We start from the raw sequence: 13,046 nt of genomic DNA on the forward strand, positions 1-13,046 counted from the left end.
GTCACGTTCCCTACGTAGATCAAAAAAATAGGACTTCATCTCTATGTTATAAATACATAGCCGTGACTGACTGGTGTATCAATACACTCTACTCAAAATTATTATAAAGAACAGGGTAGCATAACACTATGATTCATTTTACGAAATTCCCGAAATATACGAATAAACCGGAATTAACTAATTCTAACATAAAAACACGAATATTTATATATAATATGATATCGAGTGATATCAAAATTCATTTACCTAATAAAGTAACGTCTTAAAAATAAAAAATAAGTAATTTATAGAAATATCTATCTCACTGCTCAAGTTTTAACCTAAAGACCCTCGTCATACGTGGTAGGTATAGAGAGAGACAGAACAATGGCGGTGATGTATGTATGATGAGAGAGTTAGAAAGAGGCAGCTGTATATCGCAGCATTCCCGACTTACTGCACGCCGAGCTTGGTCGCGACGCGCCGCCACGGCGAATAGCATCCGCTCTGCTTCTTGCTGTGTGCGTGCCACGGAAACGAATGCGAACACACGTGTACATATGTGTGCGTGGCAGGTTGTTAGCGGCACGTGACGCGGCCGGACGACTCGAGGTGGCGTTGGTTCATTCTAATTATTTTTTACATCCCTAACATTTATATATCGTATACTAGCTGACCAGCAAACGTAGTTTTGTCATATAAATTTATATCGATATTAAAAAGTCGGTGGTAGAACGGTAAAATATAAGATTATGTATTTATTAATGTTGTATCATAAAAAAATACAAATTCTGTGCCCAATTTTTTTTTTTGGGTGGGCCACCTTATTATCGTGACTTATTCTCAGACCTACCGAGTGTAGATATAATACTTCATCAAACTCGGTTATACCGTTTCGAATAAGTATGGCAACTAACAGTGTGTCACGCAAATTTTACATTTATAGACTATTTTGTATACCTATTACATTAGCATTGATAAATATTATTGACTTTTTTCATTTCATAACTAAACCTTTATTCACAATTTTTGAGCTATTGTATGCATTTGAAAGTGAGGAACTGTAATAGTTGAAAAATAAGTTTATATTTTTACTTTTAATAAATAAGAAAATGTACCATATATTTTATTAGTGTCATTGTAGTACTTTATTTTCAATAATAAAATACAACTTCAAACAGATAACTGAATCCTTCTCAAACTTAAACTAAACATGATTATCGAATTCATGAGAATTGTTTCATTTTTGTGGTAGCTTTAAAGGTCTTTTTATTGCTGAACATTTCCTCATAATATCGCTGTATTATTGAGAATTACTAGTACATTCATTCATTTATACATAGATCGTAGTCTTAAGTTTTAATAAATTTTCAATTATATATACATTTATCTTCAAAGTATAAGATATAAATTAGTAAATAAAAGCTAATTACGAAACGCCACATCAATTCGTCCGCATTTGCAAATGATTTCCTTTATAAGAAGACATTCCGTTCACCGTAACAAAACTATATAAACAACTAAAATATAGCTTACAAGAAATAGCGTATAGCCGAAAAATCGAAAATAGAACATAAAAAAATATATACAGGGAAAAACTGGCAATGGTACAAAGCAAAAAGAGTGTTATAGAGAAATAATATTATAAAAAGTGTAAATAGAGAATAAATTCACTATAAAATCGTTGTGTCACATACTTGTGTATCTTCTTATAATTAAATCATAAAATAAACCTCACACTGACAATGAATTAGACTGCACACCTATATATACCTACAGCTAAACAAAACTTTTTCCATTGTACACATACTGTATAAATCCTTTAAAACCTCCTGCGCAATACATATAAAACTCCGCACATTTGCACGCAAAACAAATCCAAAATGCAATAACGTAAAACTGCGTCATCCATGTTGGCATTATTTCGGTGTGCCTTTGTCAGGTAACCTTGCAACAATGAAAAAATAAAGCAGCAAAATATACGCCATACAAATTATATTTAAAATCTACGCCCATATCTTTATGGTACAATGTAATGTTTTTAATTTTATATTTCTTTTTTAATTGACCGTGCCAATTGCAAAGCTGCGTTCCAATTTAAGTTTAAATATTTAAGTTTAGAATTGTTATTACTTTTTAAATGGCTGCAACTAACATAGATACTTACCTATTTGATGTTTGTGACTGGCCCGATACTGAGCTTCGCTTGCCGCTTTTACCGCTGTTCGCAGTCAATGATTTACCGACTGATGTCTATAATATAAAATGTATGTAATATAAAATATATATAAATTCTTAAGAGACAAATAAGTAAATGAAATAATAAATATCCCATTTTTCATAGTCAGTAATTTGTAACAACTGGTGGACGCAATAATAATGTTTATTATAAATATGACACAAACCTTTGAAGATTTAGGCTTGTTGCAATCGGCAATGCTGTCTTTGCATACATTTTGATGTACTGTCATGGTGCAATCTGAAAATAAGTAAATAATAGATATAAAAAACAATAACTATTTCTTGCAAATGGGAAAAATATGTAATTACAATAAAGAATATTTTGAAGTTTATCTTTATCTCATAATTAATTCGCTAGAATATCTAAACTAATATCATTCATATAGAGAAAGTTTTTGAGCTTTTTGTTTGTAAAGGATACGAAACATTTAACTCATTTTATAAATACTTTCACCAACTGTAAGCTGCATCAAAGATAACATGGCCTACAAAGGCGTGATATGACGGCTCATCGGAAGCGGTGGAAGATGATGACATAATCTACTTCGCCAATCCCAAATCATGGCTTTAAGGCACGGCTATGATAAAATATGCATAAAAAAGGTAATGTCTATAAAACAAAAAGACTACTGTGCGACCAGTAGTATAGATTAATAAATAAATGCCCCCATGTAAAGCCGGTGCGCATCGCTAGTATAGAATAGTGTGATGTGGCACTAACTTTCACAGTATAATGAAGGTTTGTCAGTGAGGGGTCGGCTGCACCAGTCGCAGTCTCCGCCGCTGCCGGCCGCCTGCCACACGTGGCTCGCTTTACGGGACTTGTCCTGAAACGGTACAAACATTCAATACCTGTGTTGGCGACATACCTCTTTATAAAATATACTTATTTTGAACCATGATTTCATATACAATTTTTGATATTTAATATGGTAGGTATGGATACCTACCATCCCATAATAAGTCTATACTTTTTTTTTATTTTACACCTTTCAATTTTCTTAAAATAAAATACAGTGTATATTACACGCAATCTGTATTTTTTTATCATAAACATATGATGACTCCATACACAGTAATTTCAATGCCATACCTCACGCTGCAAACTGAGAAACTGATTCTCTTTTAGTTTTTATAACATTCAGTCTTTGCAGTTAAAATAATTGAGACAGAAACACCCATAGAGACAACTTTCTACAAAGTCTACTTCTAGTAAAAGTACAAACAATAAAAAAATTATATTTGCTTAATTTCTCTAACCAATTCCTGTGTATGTTCTCTGATACCTGTTTTATCTACATAGGTGTATGTATGACAATATCATTTAGATTAATTTAATTTTCTCAACTTATTTCCACTTACGCACCACCTACTCTATTTTTTCTAAATATGATTTTTTCAAAGATTGTCTGAAAGAGATTGCATTCATCAATAAAGTGTTATAAATAAATAAAATTATTAAAAATAAGCGTATATTAATTACCTTCTTCTTCCTGAAGAACAGACTGCCCCGTTTCCGTCTCTTTTCCGCATGATGATCAAACGCCGCTCTGTATGAAAAATAAGCAAATTTACACATTTAAATTAGAAAAAAAAACCTTATTCGAAATATAAATTTAATATAACGTATAAATAATATATTATTGTATTTATTTATAATAAATTATTGAGATTTTATTATTATTTTATTAATATTAATAAACTGCGTATGGCTCTAACGTGCGAGTAATGAAGCAAAAACATTTAAACCAGTAACAACATACATTAAGCGTAGTGGTAACATGCACATTATCCTCAATTTGGTGCTTAAATTAAAAAGAAAACAGTATAATAGTGTCAATAACGTGAATATAAATCTGTCCGGTAGTACTTACCTAACAAAAGATAAATGAAATGATATCTGTTTTATCCTTTTTAAAATGGTATAATACATGAATCAAATCGATTCAGATACTAAAAAAATATATATGATAACAGAAGAATTTTTCTTTTTTCCAGTCAGTTAATTGCTGTCAAAAACATATGATTATTACAAATGGAATGAGAAACCATACAAATGTATCTAATATAATCTTCAATTTAGTGGTCTTAGGCAGATTATATCGCTGGAAATCAAACTTACTTATTGCTGTATTATTAAAATTTACTGTACAATATTACGCTGTATAAAATAGTTTAATTCAATACGAGAGCAAAGCAAACGGGTAATATTTTCAACTCAACCACTGTACTGCAATATCGTAGTTATTTCGAACATTTGAAAGTGAATGTTATTTTTATAGTAATAATAAAATACAAATTTCCAGGCCAACCAATGGCTATGACCATAGCCCAGACCGCACCTGCAAACAAGTTGAAACACATAAGCGCGCGTCACACTCACTGTTCGAGGAAGGCGAGGCGATGCAGCCCTAGATGTTCTTGGTGGGTGTTGTTCCTGCGGCCCGGCAACTGCGCTGTGGCGCCCACCGTGGCCGCCGACGTCTCCTCGTCGCTCTCTGTCTCACTCGCACCACCCGTCGACAAGCTAACACCGAGCGAGACGGACATATAGCGAGACTAGCGCGGTTAGCAATCCAATCGACTGATCGTATTCGAACATTGCATTTTGAATTATGAATACATTACGAACCACGCTAAGTCTAAATTTGTGCGAATAACAAAGTCAACACCGGTTCTGGCCGGTTTTGTGACCTCTGTTTGAGCAAAGCATACAGTGCACATAATAAAAAAAAACACATAATTGACATGCACAAAGGTTTTATCATGCAAAAAATATATATTTAGGGGCACAATTAACCCGTTCAAATTCCATTTTTTTCTAATGATTTCGGCATTCAATATTTTCTAAAATAAAATTTAAACCGGTTAAATTGCTCCAAAATATTGATAGTTAATTTCTTTAATTGACGTGTTTATGTACTTATATGTCAACTTACTTTACAAAGACCTAGTAAGTATTTTGGAAAATAATATCTACTATTTTCTTTTTTACGATCGTGTTTTCAATATGAAGTCTAATTCAAAGGTATTGTCAATTGTATAATTATTCCTGACAATATAATAGAAAGTCACTATAAAACAAATAAAACGGAATGAACATGCTCATAATGCATAAGTCAGAGTACAATGGTCAAAGGACAACTATTGTTAATCGATGACCTAATTATATTGTTAAAGGAAAGAATTATGTTCTAAGGTCTCATAAATACTGTTTAAACTATTGTATACACTTTTGTTATTATAGGATTAATATATAAGATAATTTATTACTAACAACCTGTTTCATCTTTGTATGGACGCAAACAAATTTTTAAATTTTTTGTTTTGTTTTATACAATAACACTTATCTATTATTATATATATAAACCTTCCTCTTGAATCGCTCTATTTACTACTGAAAACTGCATTGAAATCCGGTGTGTAATTTAAAAGATATCAGCGAACAAACAGCGAGTTTACTTTATACTATGTAAATATTATATAGAAAGTTTCAGTCGACCGGGGAAATCCCGTAGGGGAACCCCCGCGTGTGACGTGATAGGCGTGTATACTGACGCGTTGGGCGGCGGCTGCGGCTGCGGCGGCTGCACGGCGGCCACGATGCTGGGCGTCGACACGGACTTCTGCAGCGGCAGCCGCGCCGCCAGCCGCGCGCCGCCCGCGCCCGCCCCCGCCGCGCCCGCCCCGCACCCGCCCCCGCCCGCCCCCGCACCCGCGCCCGCACCCGCCGCGCCCGCGCGCAGCGCCGCGCTCACCTTCTCGAAGTCCTTCTGTTGCACACAGTAGCCGCTATGTACATTAACTGACAATAATAATCTCAACACAAGCATAAAGCATGTGTTATAGGCACTAGACGACTGATGGAAATACATTTTTTGTCGTAAATACATACATATTATACACAGAAAACACCCAGATCGATACAAACGAACTCATGAATATAAATATTTGTGCCGTGCGGGGAATCGTACCCGTGACCGTTGAACGTAAAGCGTGTTAAACCGCTAGAACATCGAAATCGTCGAATCAGACCAATTCACATGTAAGTGTAGACATAGAACGAGAAAGACCGCGCTCGCGCTTCCGCCCACGACGCCAACACGGAACGCCGCGCTCACCTACTCGAGTCTTTCCGTTACACACGCAATACAATACGAGTACACTTTATTAAAACCCTCTTCACACTACTCCTTTTCTATAAACATGTATAGAAACATCATATAAGCTACCTTTACACGAGACTTCTTTCACGCGCGATTAGGAACGCGCGCGATTTAGCACAGGAAACCCAGCGTGCATCATGAATGTTTGCATTTTACACTTTTTGTGATAATTCTTTCGCGCGTGATAACACGTATGTTACAAATCATTTTTCTTCCTTTTAAAATTTTATTGTAATATACACAGATTTATTAGCTATTGTGTACTGCATGTACTAACCGCTAGATCGTTGTCGTTTAGCGAGTGTGTGGAATGTCGCACCGGTCGCGGCACTTCGCCCTCCGACTCCATCGATGACAGTGACGCGCTGTGCCCATTCAGGGTGCTGTAATAATATCACACTTTTTTATTTTTATTTTCTATTACCTAACTAGCTGTACCTGCGTTATAACCTGTATTATTGTAATGTATAAGCTATTGTTCAAAGCCGTTAGTTTCTGTCCCCCCACTTTTCATCTCTTACCTATGACAGTAGGTACAGACCGCCTAATCACGTGCGTCCACATTCCCTAATTATAATTAATATCAATTACCAACTAAGTGCAAAGTGAATGAAAGCTAGTGAAAACATCATGCTGGCCCGTGTTAAGAATCCTAGGAAACCTTATCTGGAGCATACAAGTACAAGACAGACGCTTCATTACTACATTTTCCCTAACAGCTATGTTATTGTAAAGTTTCATTAAAATCCATTCAGTAATTTTTGCGTGTATCAAACATCCATCCACACTTATAAAGTTTCGCGTTTATAATATTAGTAATATTACAATAAATTAACCTGCGCTGACGGTGCGGGTCGACAGTACGGCCGCCGGGCTCCAGAGCTGCCCACGAACTCCTGCGGCCTTCGTCCCTCCTCTCCCATAAACACCATTGTCGAGATTCACCTGTGATGCACAAATAATTATAACGGTGAGAGAGAAAGAAGCTAACTTCTCAGCATTCCATGGATTCACAATACGGGCGTGCTGAGTCCATCAAGAGGAAGAGAGGGAAACTCCGCGCAGTTCCCGGGTCTTGTAACCCAGGTGTAGGTTTAAAAGGGTCTTGACTTCAACACTCATCTACACCGCTCGTGTTTCGATAGTAAGCATAGTGTTAAGCATAGGTAAACATTATATATTTAAAAGTGTTCTATTATAAAACTATAATCGTAAGAGTTGCGGATAATTATTGGACGAGAATGGCTCAAGATCGTGCCCAGCGGCATGCCTTGGGCTCTCCCAAGTTCAGTCCACCTATGTTCAGAAGTGGACTGCAGAGTGGCCTGATGGTGATGATTATGATAATTAATTGTAAGAGTTCTAAATACACATGTTATGTTGGACTTACCGCTGCCCTTCCGACTTTGCGGGTAGAAGTCCAAATTAATAGGCGACGAGCAATCCGGCTCGGGAGCGCCATCTTTACATAACGATGGACACGATGTACTGAGTCTGCTCGATCCATTTCCCTGTATCAAATTATATTTCAAAATTAAAATGTATACACATAGCATATTCAAAGGTGTTCCTCTCTCGTAAGCAAAGCGAGCGAAAGAAAATAGAATTGTAGTCTTTAAAAGGTTAAATTATTAAATTATAATTTCACATGCATATATAATAAATTATATATTATAAATTAACAATACACATGGACTCAGTAGTGTAGCAATTTAATTAAATGAAATTTGAAATGTAGGTCTGCTGTAGCGTCTGCTTATCTGTTACAGTACGACTGCTAAATCCTTTTCCACTAGAATTAATATTAACAGTCAATAATTCTTTAAACCTATTTTTTAATATTTTCTTTTCTCTTTTATTCTTCGGGTTGATTACAATTTCTTAACCACCACTATGTAAAAAAGTGATGTACGTATTTCTTCTCAAGGCATTAGGACAGAAAGAGTTAGGAATATATTACCACTAGAGGTAGTGGAGCTGCGCGCATCCGCTGCACCGCCACATGCAGCCGTCGTAGCTGCTGTATGCTATCATCAAGCACGCCAGGACTGTGGGGAGTCACGCTTATTGTTGGCACCTGTACAGTAATAAAACAAAAAAATCGATTTCATATATACTAGAACCTGTCAAAATACTAGAATCCAGAGTAAACCTCAAGTTAAAATATCAGTCAGACAATCTATGATAATAAAGTCTATGATTTATTCATTGAGAGATGGCGCCACCTTCGTGCCCCCCCACCAATATGCATAGGGTATAAAGATCGGAAGGAGAACGGAAACGGTATACTCCTCCGATCGATCCCCCGTCCAATTCAAACGGGGACCGATATTACGACGGCCTGAGCCAAGGTTCGAACCCCTAGCAGTGCCCTCAGACTAAAGTCGTATCCGTCAGGCGGGAGTTGGCCTTCAGCCCAAGTCAAGTTCTTCCGCGGGTTTGGAGTGCCATCTGTACTCGCCCCCTTTCGTCCGGTGAAGCTGTAAAGGCCAGCTGCGACCAACAGCATTAGAGTGGTCCGAAAAAAAAAAGGAAACGGTATTCTGTGCAAGGCAGCCGAGACTACTGGATTCGGAATCCAAATTACTCTCACTATACTATGTAGTGTGAGTTGAATGTGAAATAAAAATCAAGTACCGCTATATCCAAGTACCATATCTGAAATTCCCAATATGAGTTAGTCGGATAACGTCACCAAGAATTAAATACGATGGATGATGGTGATGGTTTCCAGAGGTCGATCTCATAGAGTATGTTATTAGCCTTTCTCCCCTCCACGCATGCTTTGTCTATGACACTATTTTTATTACCTGTGCCCTGGCGGCGGCCATGTTTGTTGGTGGCGTGGAGCGGGTCACGTGCTCTGTCACCTCGTCCTCGCTGCTGTCGGAGTGTAAGTCCGAACTGCCGCCGCCTTCGTCTGGAACAAAAACAATTTAATTTAATTATTAATAGGATAAAGTCTATTTTTTATATAAGTAGAAAGGCCAATGAACTGACAGAAATTAGAATACAATACCAAGGTACCTAAAATAACAAATACGAAAGTGCGAAAAAATTGTTCATAATATGCGACCTATAGTCCTGAGATTACCGCGTTAAAACAGACACACATACGCTTTTTACCTGTATATCTTAAATATATTAGTTTATTATCTAAATAAACTACCCAGTTTCCCAATTCAACTTTGAGTATACTAATAAAACTACAGATAAATAGGAAGTTGGAACAGCTAATAAATCTCGATCCATTTCGAGTGGGCTATCAATGGGGCAGCACGTCGGTAGCGAGGCCGGATATTGGCATAAAGTCGAACGTCCGATCCGACGAGATCAGCCTTTGTATGGACATACACCGATATTAAACTGGGGATAAGCTACAAATGGGACATCAAGCGTCTCTCTTCGTATTTACGTACAGTTTGAGTTTGAGTATAAAGATAATAATTTATATACAAAAAAAAAATATTTATGACAGTTGTCTAGTACTCATAACATACGCTCTGCTTACATTGGGACTAGATGAGTCCAGAGTCATTCTTATTCATTAAAATAAATACTAAAGCGATTTGACATTTCTCTGAAAATACAGTTCAGTCTTTAATTAGAATTATATACATAATAACTTATACAATAGTTGTTTTGTATGTATGTAATTTCACTGTCATACTGAACGTTCGACTTTGAACACAGCAGCATCAAACTCCAAATTTAGAAACGTTACAGAAACAAAACAAGAGAAACGCAAATTGTTACCCTCTCCTTTTCGAAGTCGATTAAAAAGGAGACTGTATTTGACCTATATCGATTACAGACAGGTTCATAAACAAAACGGATAGCATACAAGGCGTACCGGATATCCGTGGGGACCGACGCGACGCTATGCGGATATATAACTATATAGCGAGGTTCATTGTAGTACATACACATACACTGATATATTCATACTGAGAGCCTCGGTGGTCTAGTGGTTAAGCGTACCGCCTTATTTCCTTTGCGGGTTCAACTCCTAGCACAGTACAAACATAGTCGCCTGGGTCGTATCTTGTCTATTTTTTATAATGCTCTGGGTATTTCCTATGTATATTATCATGTGTGAATTGTCCTGAACACGAATGTCTTGAATGTACGAACGAAGCTTTTTTATGTGTCATTCAACAAATAAGATTATTGTGTAACTTCGGCATGTTTATGATAGTATCCCTATCAAATTTGTAACATTATTGGTTTTTAAAATACAGTATGTACTGTGGTCTGTGTCAGATGGACAGATGGACAGGCGGACTGATAAAGTCACCATAAAGCCACCATTTTACTACTTAAATTCGGTACCCTAAAAATGGGAAATCCGTCAGAATATATTTGCAAGTGAAAAACCAATTTACTCCATTTTTTCTACTATCTATATTCACGTTGATAATAAATTGTATAGAATACTATGACACACAAGGACGATAGTGCTCTATTTAATGTATCTCACATTAGAAAATAGAGCACTGTCTTCCTTGTTGTCGTTTAGTAAAATTATTACAGCTGCAGGCCCGACCTACTTCCACCGGTCAAGGCCTCATCTATAAACTCACGAGGACCAGTGGACTTGGACCCCTGGGATTTATTGTGATGCAGACTGGGACAAACAATGCCTATTTAATAGACCGAGAAGGCTTTATCAGAAGATATACAAAAGATTTTATATATTTTCTTACATTGCCACGCTATAATATGAAAATAAATTAAAAGGTTAATTTAAAATTTATAGTAGGAGGGTGAATTCAATAGGTATTTTTTTAATACATCTAGGGCTTGCTTATACAAAAGATTCTTAGTTTAAAAAGAGTATAATTGAAGGTTTTGGAAAATAACTTTGTGGCTGGTTACTATAGAAATAGAAATAATCTTTATTCAAATAAACTCATTACAAGCACTTTTGAATAGTCATATTTTGATTCTACCACTCATTCGGAATGCAGATTCATCACAAGAAGAATGAGCAAGAAACTTGTGTGTTGCTCTATTTAATAGATGTTTTTTTTTTATATAAATAATTACAGTATAACAAGTAAGAGGCATGCGATAATCAACATAGAAGTCGCTACGCACTCATTATTAATGTAATCAGATAATATTGTCAGTGCTATAGATTTAAAGTTTTTCTATAAAAACATTATTATCGTTAACGAATTCTTCAATTTTATAGTAAGCTTTTTTGCAAAGGAACTGTTTTATTTGACATTTAAATCTTTTTTCTGGCAGATTTATGACAGACTCTGGTATTTTATTGTAAAACCTTACGCAATTGCCATAAAACGAATTACTAACTTTAGCCAAACGACATTTAGGTAAAATCAGTTTGTTATTGTTACGTAAGCTTTTATTAGTGCAATCACTAACTCTTTTGAAACTGTCTATATTCCTTCTGGCATAGATGATATTTTCATAAATGTATTGAGAAGCAACGGTGAGGATATTTGATTCCTTAAAACACTCTCGCAATGACTCCCTGGAACTATAACTGCTCTACTGGAATGTTTGGTAGCTAACTTTTATCATGTAGCGCCTCCGATACATCCCCCATCCAATTAAAACGGGAATCGAAATTACGACGTCCTGAGCCGAGAATCGAACCCTTAACGGTGCCCTTAGACTAAAGTCGTATCCGTCAGGCGGGAGTTGGCCTTCAGCCGCTCCATAAGTGCATTTAGCAAACAAAAGGAAGGCCTTTTGTTTGCTAAATGCACTCGCTCCCTATCGCCCGGTGAAGTTTATAAAGGCCAGCTGCGGCCAACAGTACAAACAAGAGTAGTTCAAAAAAAATAAAATTTTATTTGATTGACAAATAAGGTATTTATTTACGTCCTTCCCATTTCCTTGTGTAACGCAATTTTAATATTCAATAAACGAAAGATTTTTTGAAAGGAGGAAGTGTGAGGTACATTTCCAAATACCATTATATAAAAACAGACATTCCGAAATATTAACAAAAATAGTTTATAATTTCAAAATATATTACGTCATATTAGGGAGGGAGAAACCTCTTTAATGTTACTGACCAACTGTGACAAGGACGGAGCATAGAGCATAAAAATCACTAAGTTCTTTTGATAAAATTTCTAGATGGTACCTTAATTGCCCGTAAAAGGAGCTGTATTTTATTTTGGAACCACATAAATAGCATTCATACAAAACCAGGCCAGATCACTATTATATCTTTACCAAAATGTTTGGACTGCAGGAAGCTCCCGTCGGAAAACAGACCTTCTAAACTTAGACAATTCTGTCAGCGGGTTTATGTTTACCAACCCTTTTTGTTTGTCATATTATTGTGATTTCGTATTCAAATGACCTCCATTCGCAATATGGGTCATTATGGCGTGGGCTGCTTGCAAAATTTCACACGTGTCATATTAGTGTTAATACACACGCACAGATCTTGTCAAAGAAATACCCAGGAGCCTAATTATATAATGTTTTTGACCCTCTGTTTTGTCAAGTTCGGGAAACAGTTTCGGTCGACTTTAACAGGAAATTCGATTGTGGAAAATATATTTTTTTAATAAATTCATGCAGTCCAACATTACCCAATAAAAATATAGCCTACGGTAAGCCCCTACGCTGCTTTTTTAACAGATAATATTGGGACAGTTAACTGTTTACCATCAA

The 13,046-nt window shown here is 36.2% G+C and overlaps 1 protein-coding gene across 1 annotated transcript in view; it reads right to left on the reverse strand.

The window, feature by feature from the left end:
- The window catches only part of LOC131850098 (rho guanine nucleotide exchange factor 2), a 49,664-nt gene that overhangs the window by 26,589 nt on the left and 10,029 nt on the right, over positions 1–13,046 (reverse strand). The window contains exons 3-13 of the mRNA XM_059200264.1: positions 9,197–9,306; positions 8,347–8,463; positions 7,777–7,897; positions 7,223–7,331; positions 6,664–6,769; positions 5,779–5,993; positions 4,604–4,747; positions 3,704–3,770; positions 2,942–3,047; positions 2,385–2,458; positions 2,147–2,232 (exon numbers count right to left, since the gene is read on the reverse strand). Of these exons, the coding sequence (XP_059056247.1) occupies positions 2,147–2,232; positions 2,385–2,458; positions 2,942–3,047; positions 3,704–3,770; positions 4,604–4,747; positions 5,779–5,993; positions 6,664–6,769; positions 7,223–7,331; positions 7,777–7,897; positions 8,347–8,463; positions 9,197–9,306 (1,255 nt within the window). The remainder of the gene's footprint in view (positions 1–2,146; positions 2,233–2,384; positions 2,459–2,941; positions 3,048–3,703; positions 3,771–4,603; positions 4,748–5,778; positions 5,994–6,663; positions 6,770–7,222; positions 7,332–7,776; positions 7,898–8,346; positions 8,464–9,196; positions 9,307–13,046) is intronic.

This window comes from Achroia grisella, unplaced genomic scaffold (genome assembly GCF_030625045.1).
Source record: "Achroia grisella isolate CSIRO2021 unplaced genomic scaffold, CSIRO_AGI_Agris_v1 utg702, whole genome shotgun sequence".
NCBI classification, from domain to species: domain Eukaryota; kingdom Metazoa; phylum Arthropoda; class Insecta; order Lepidoptera; family Pyralidae; genus Achroia; species Achroia grisella.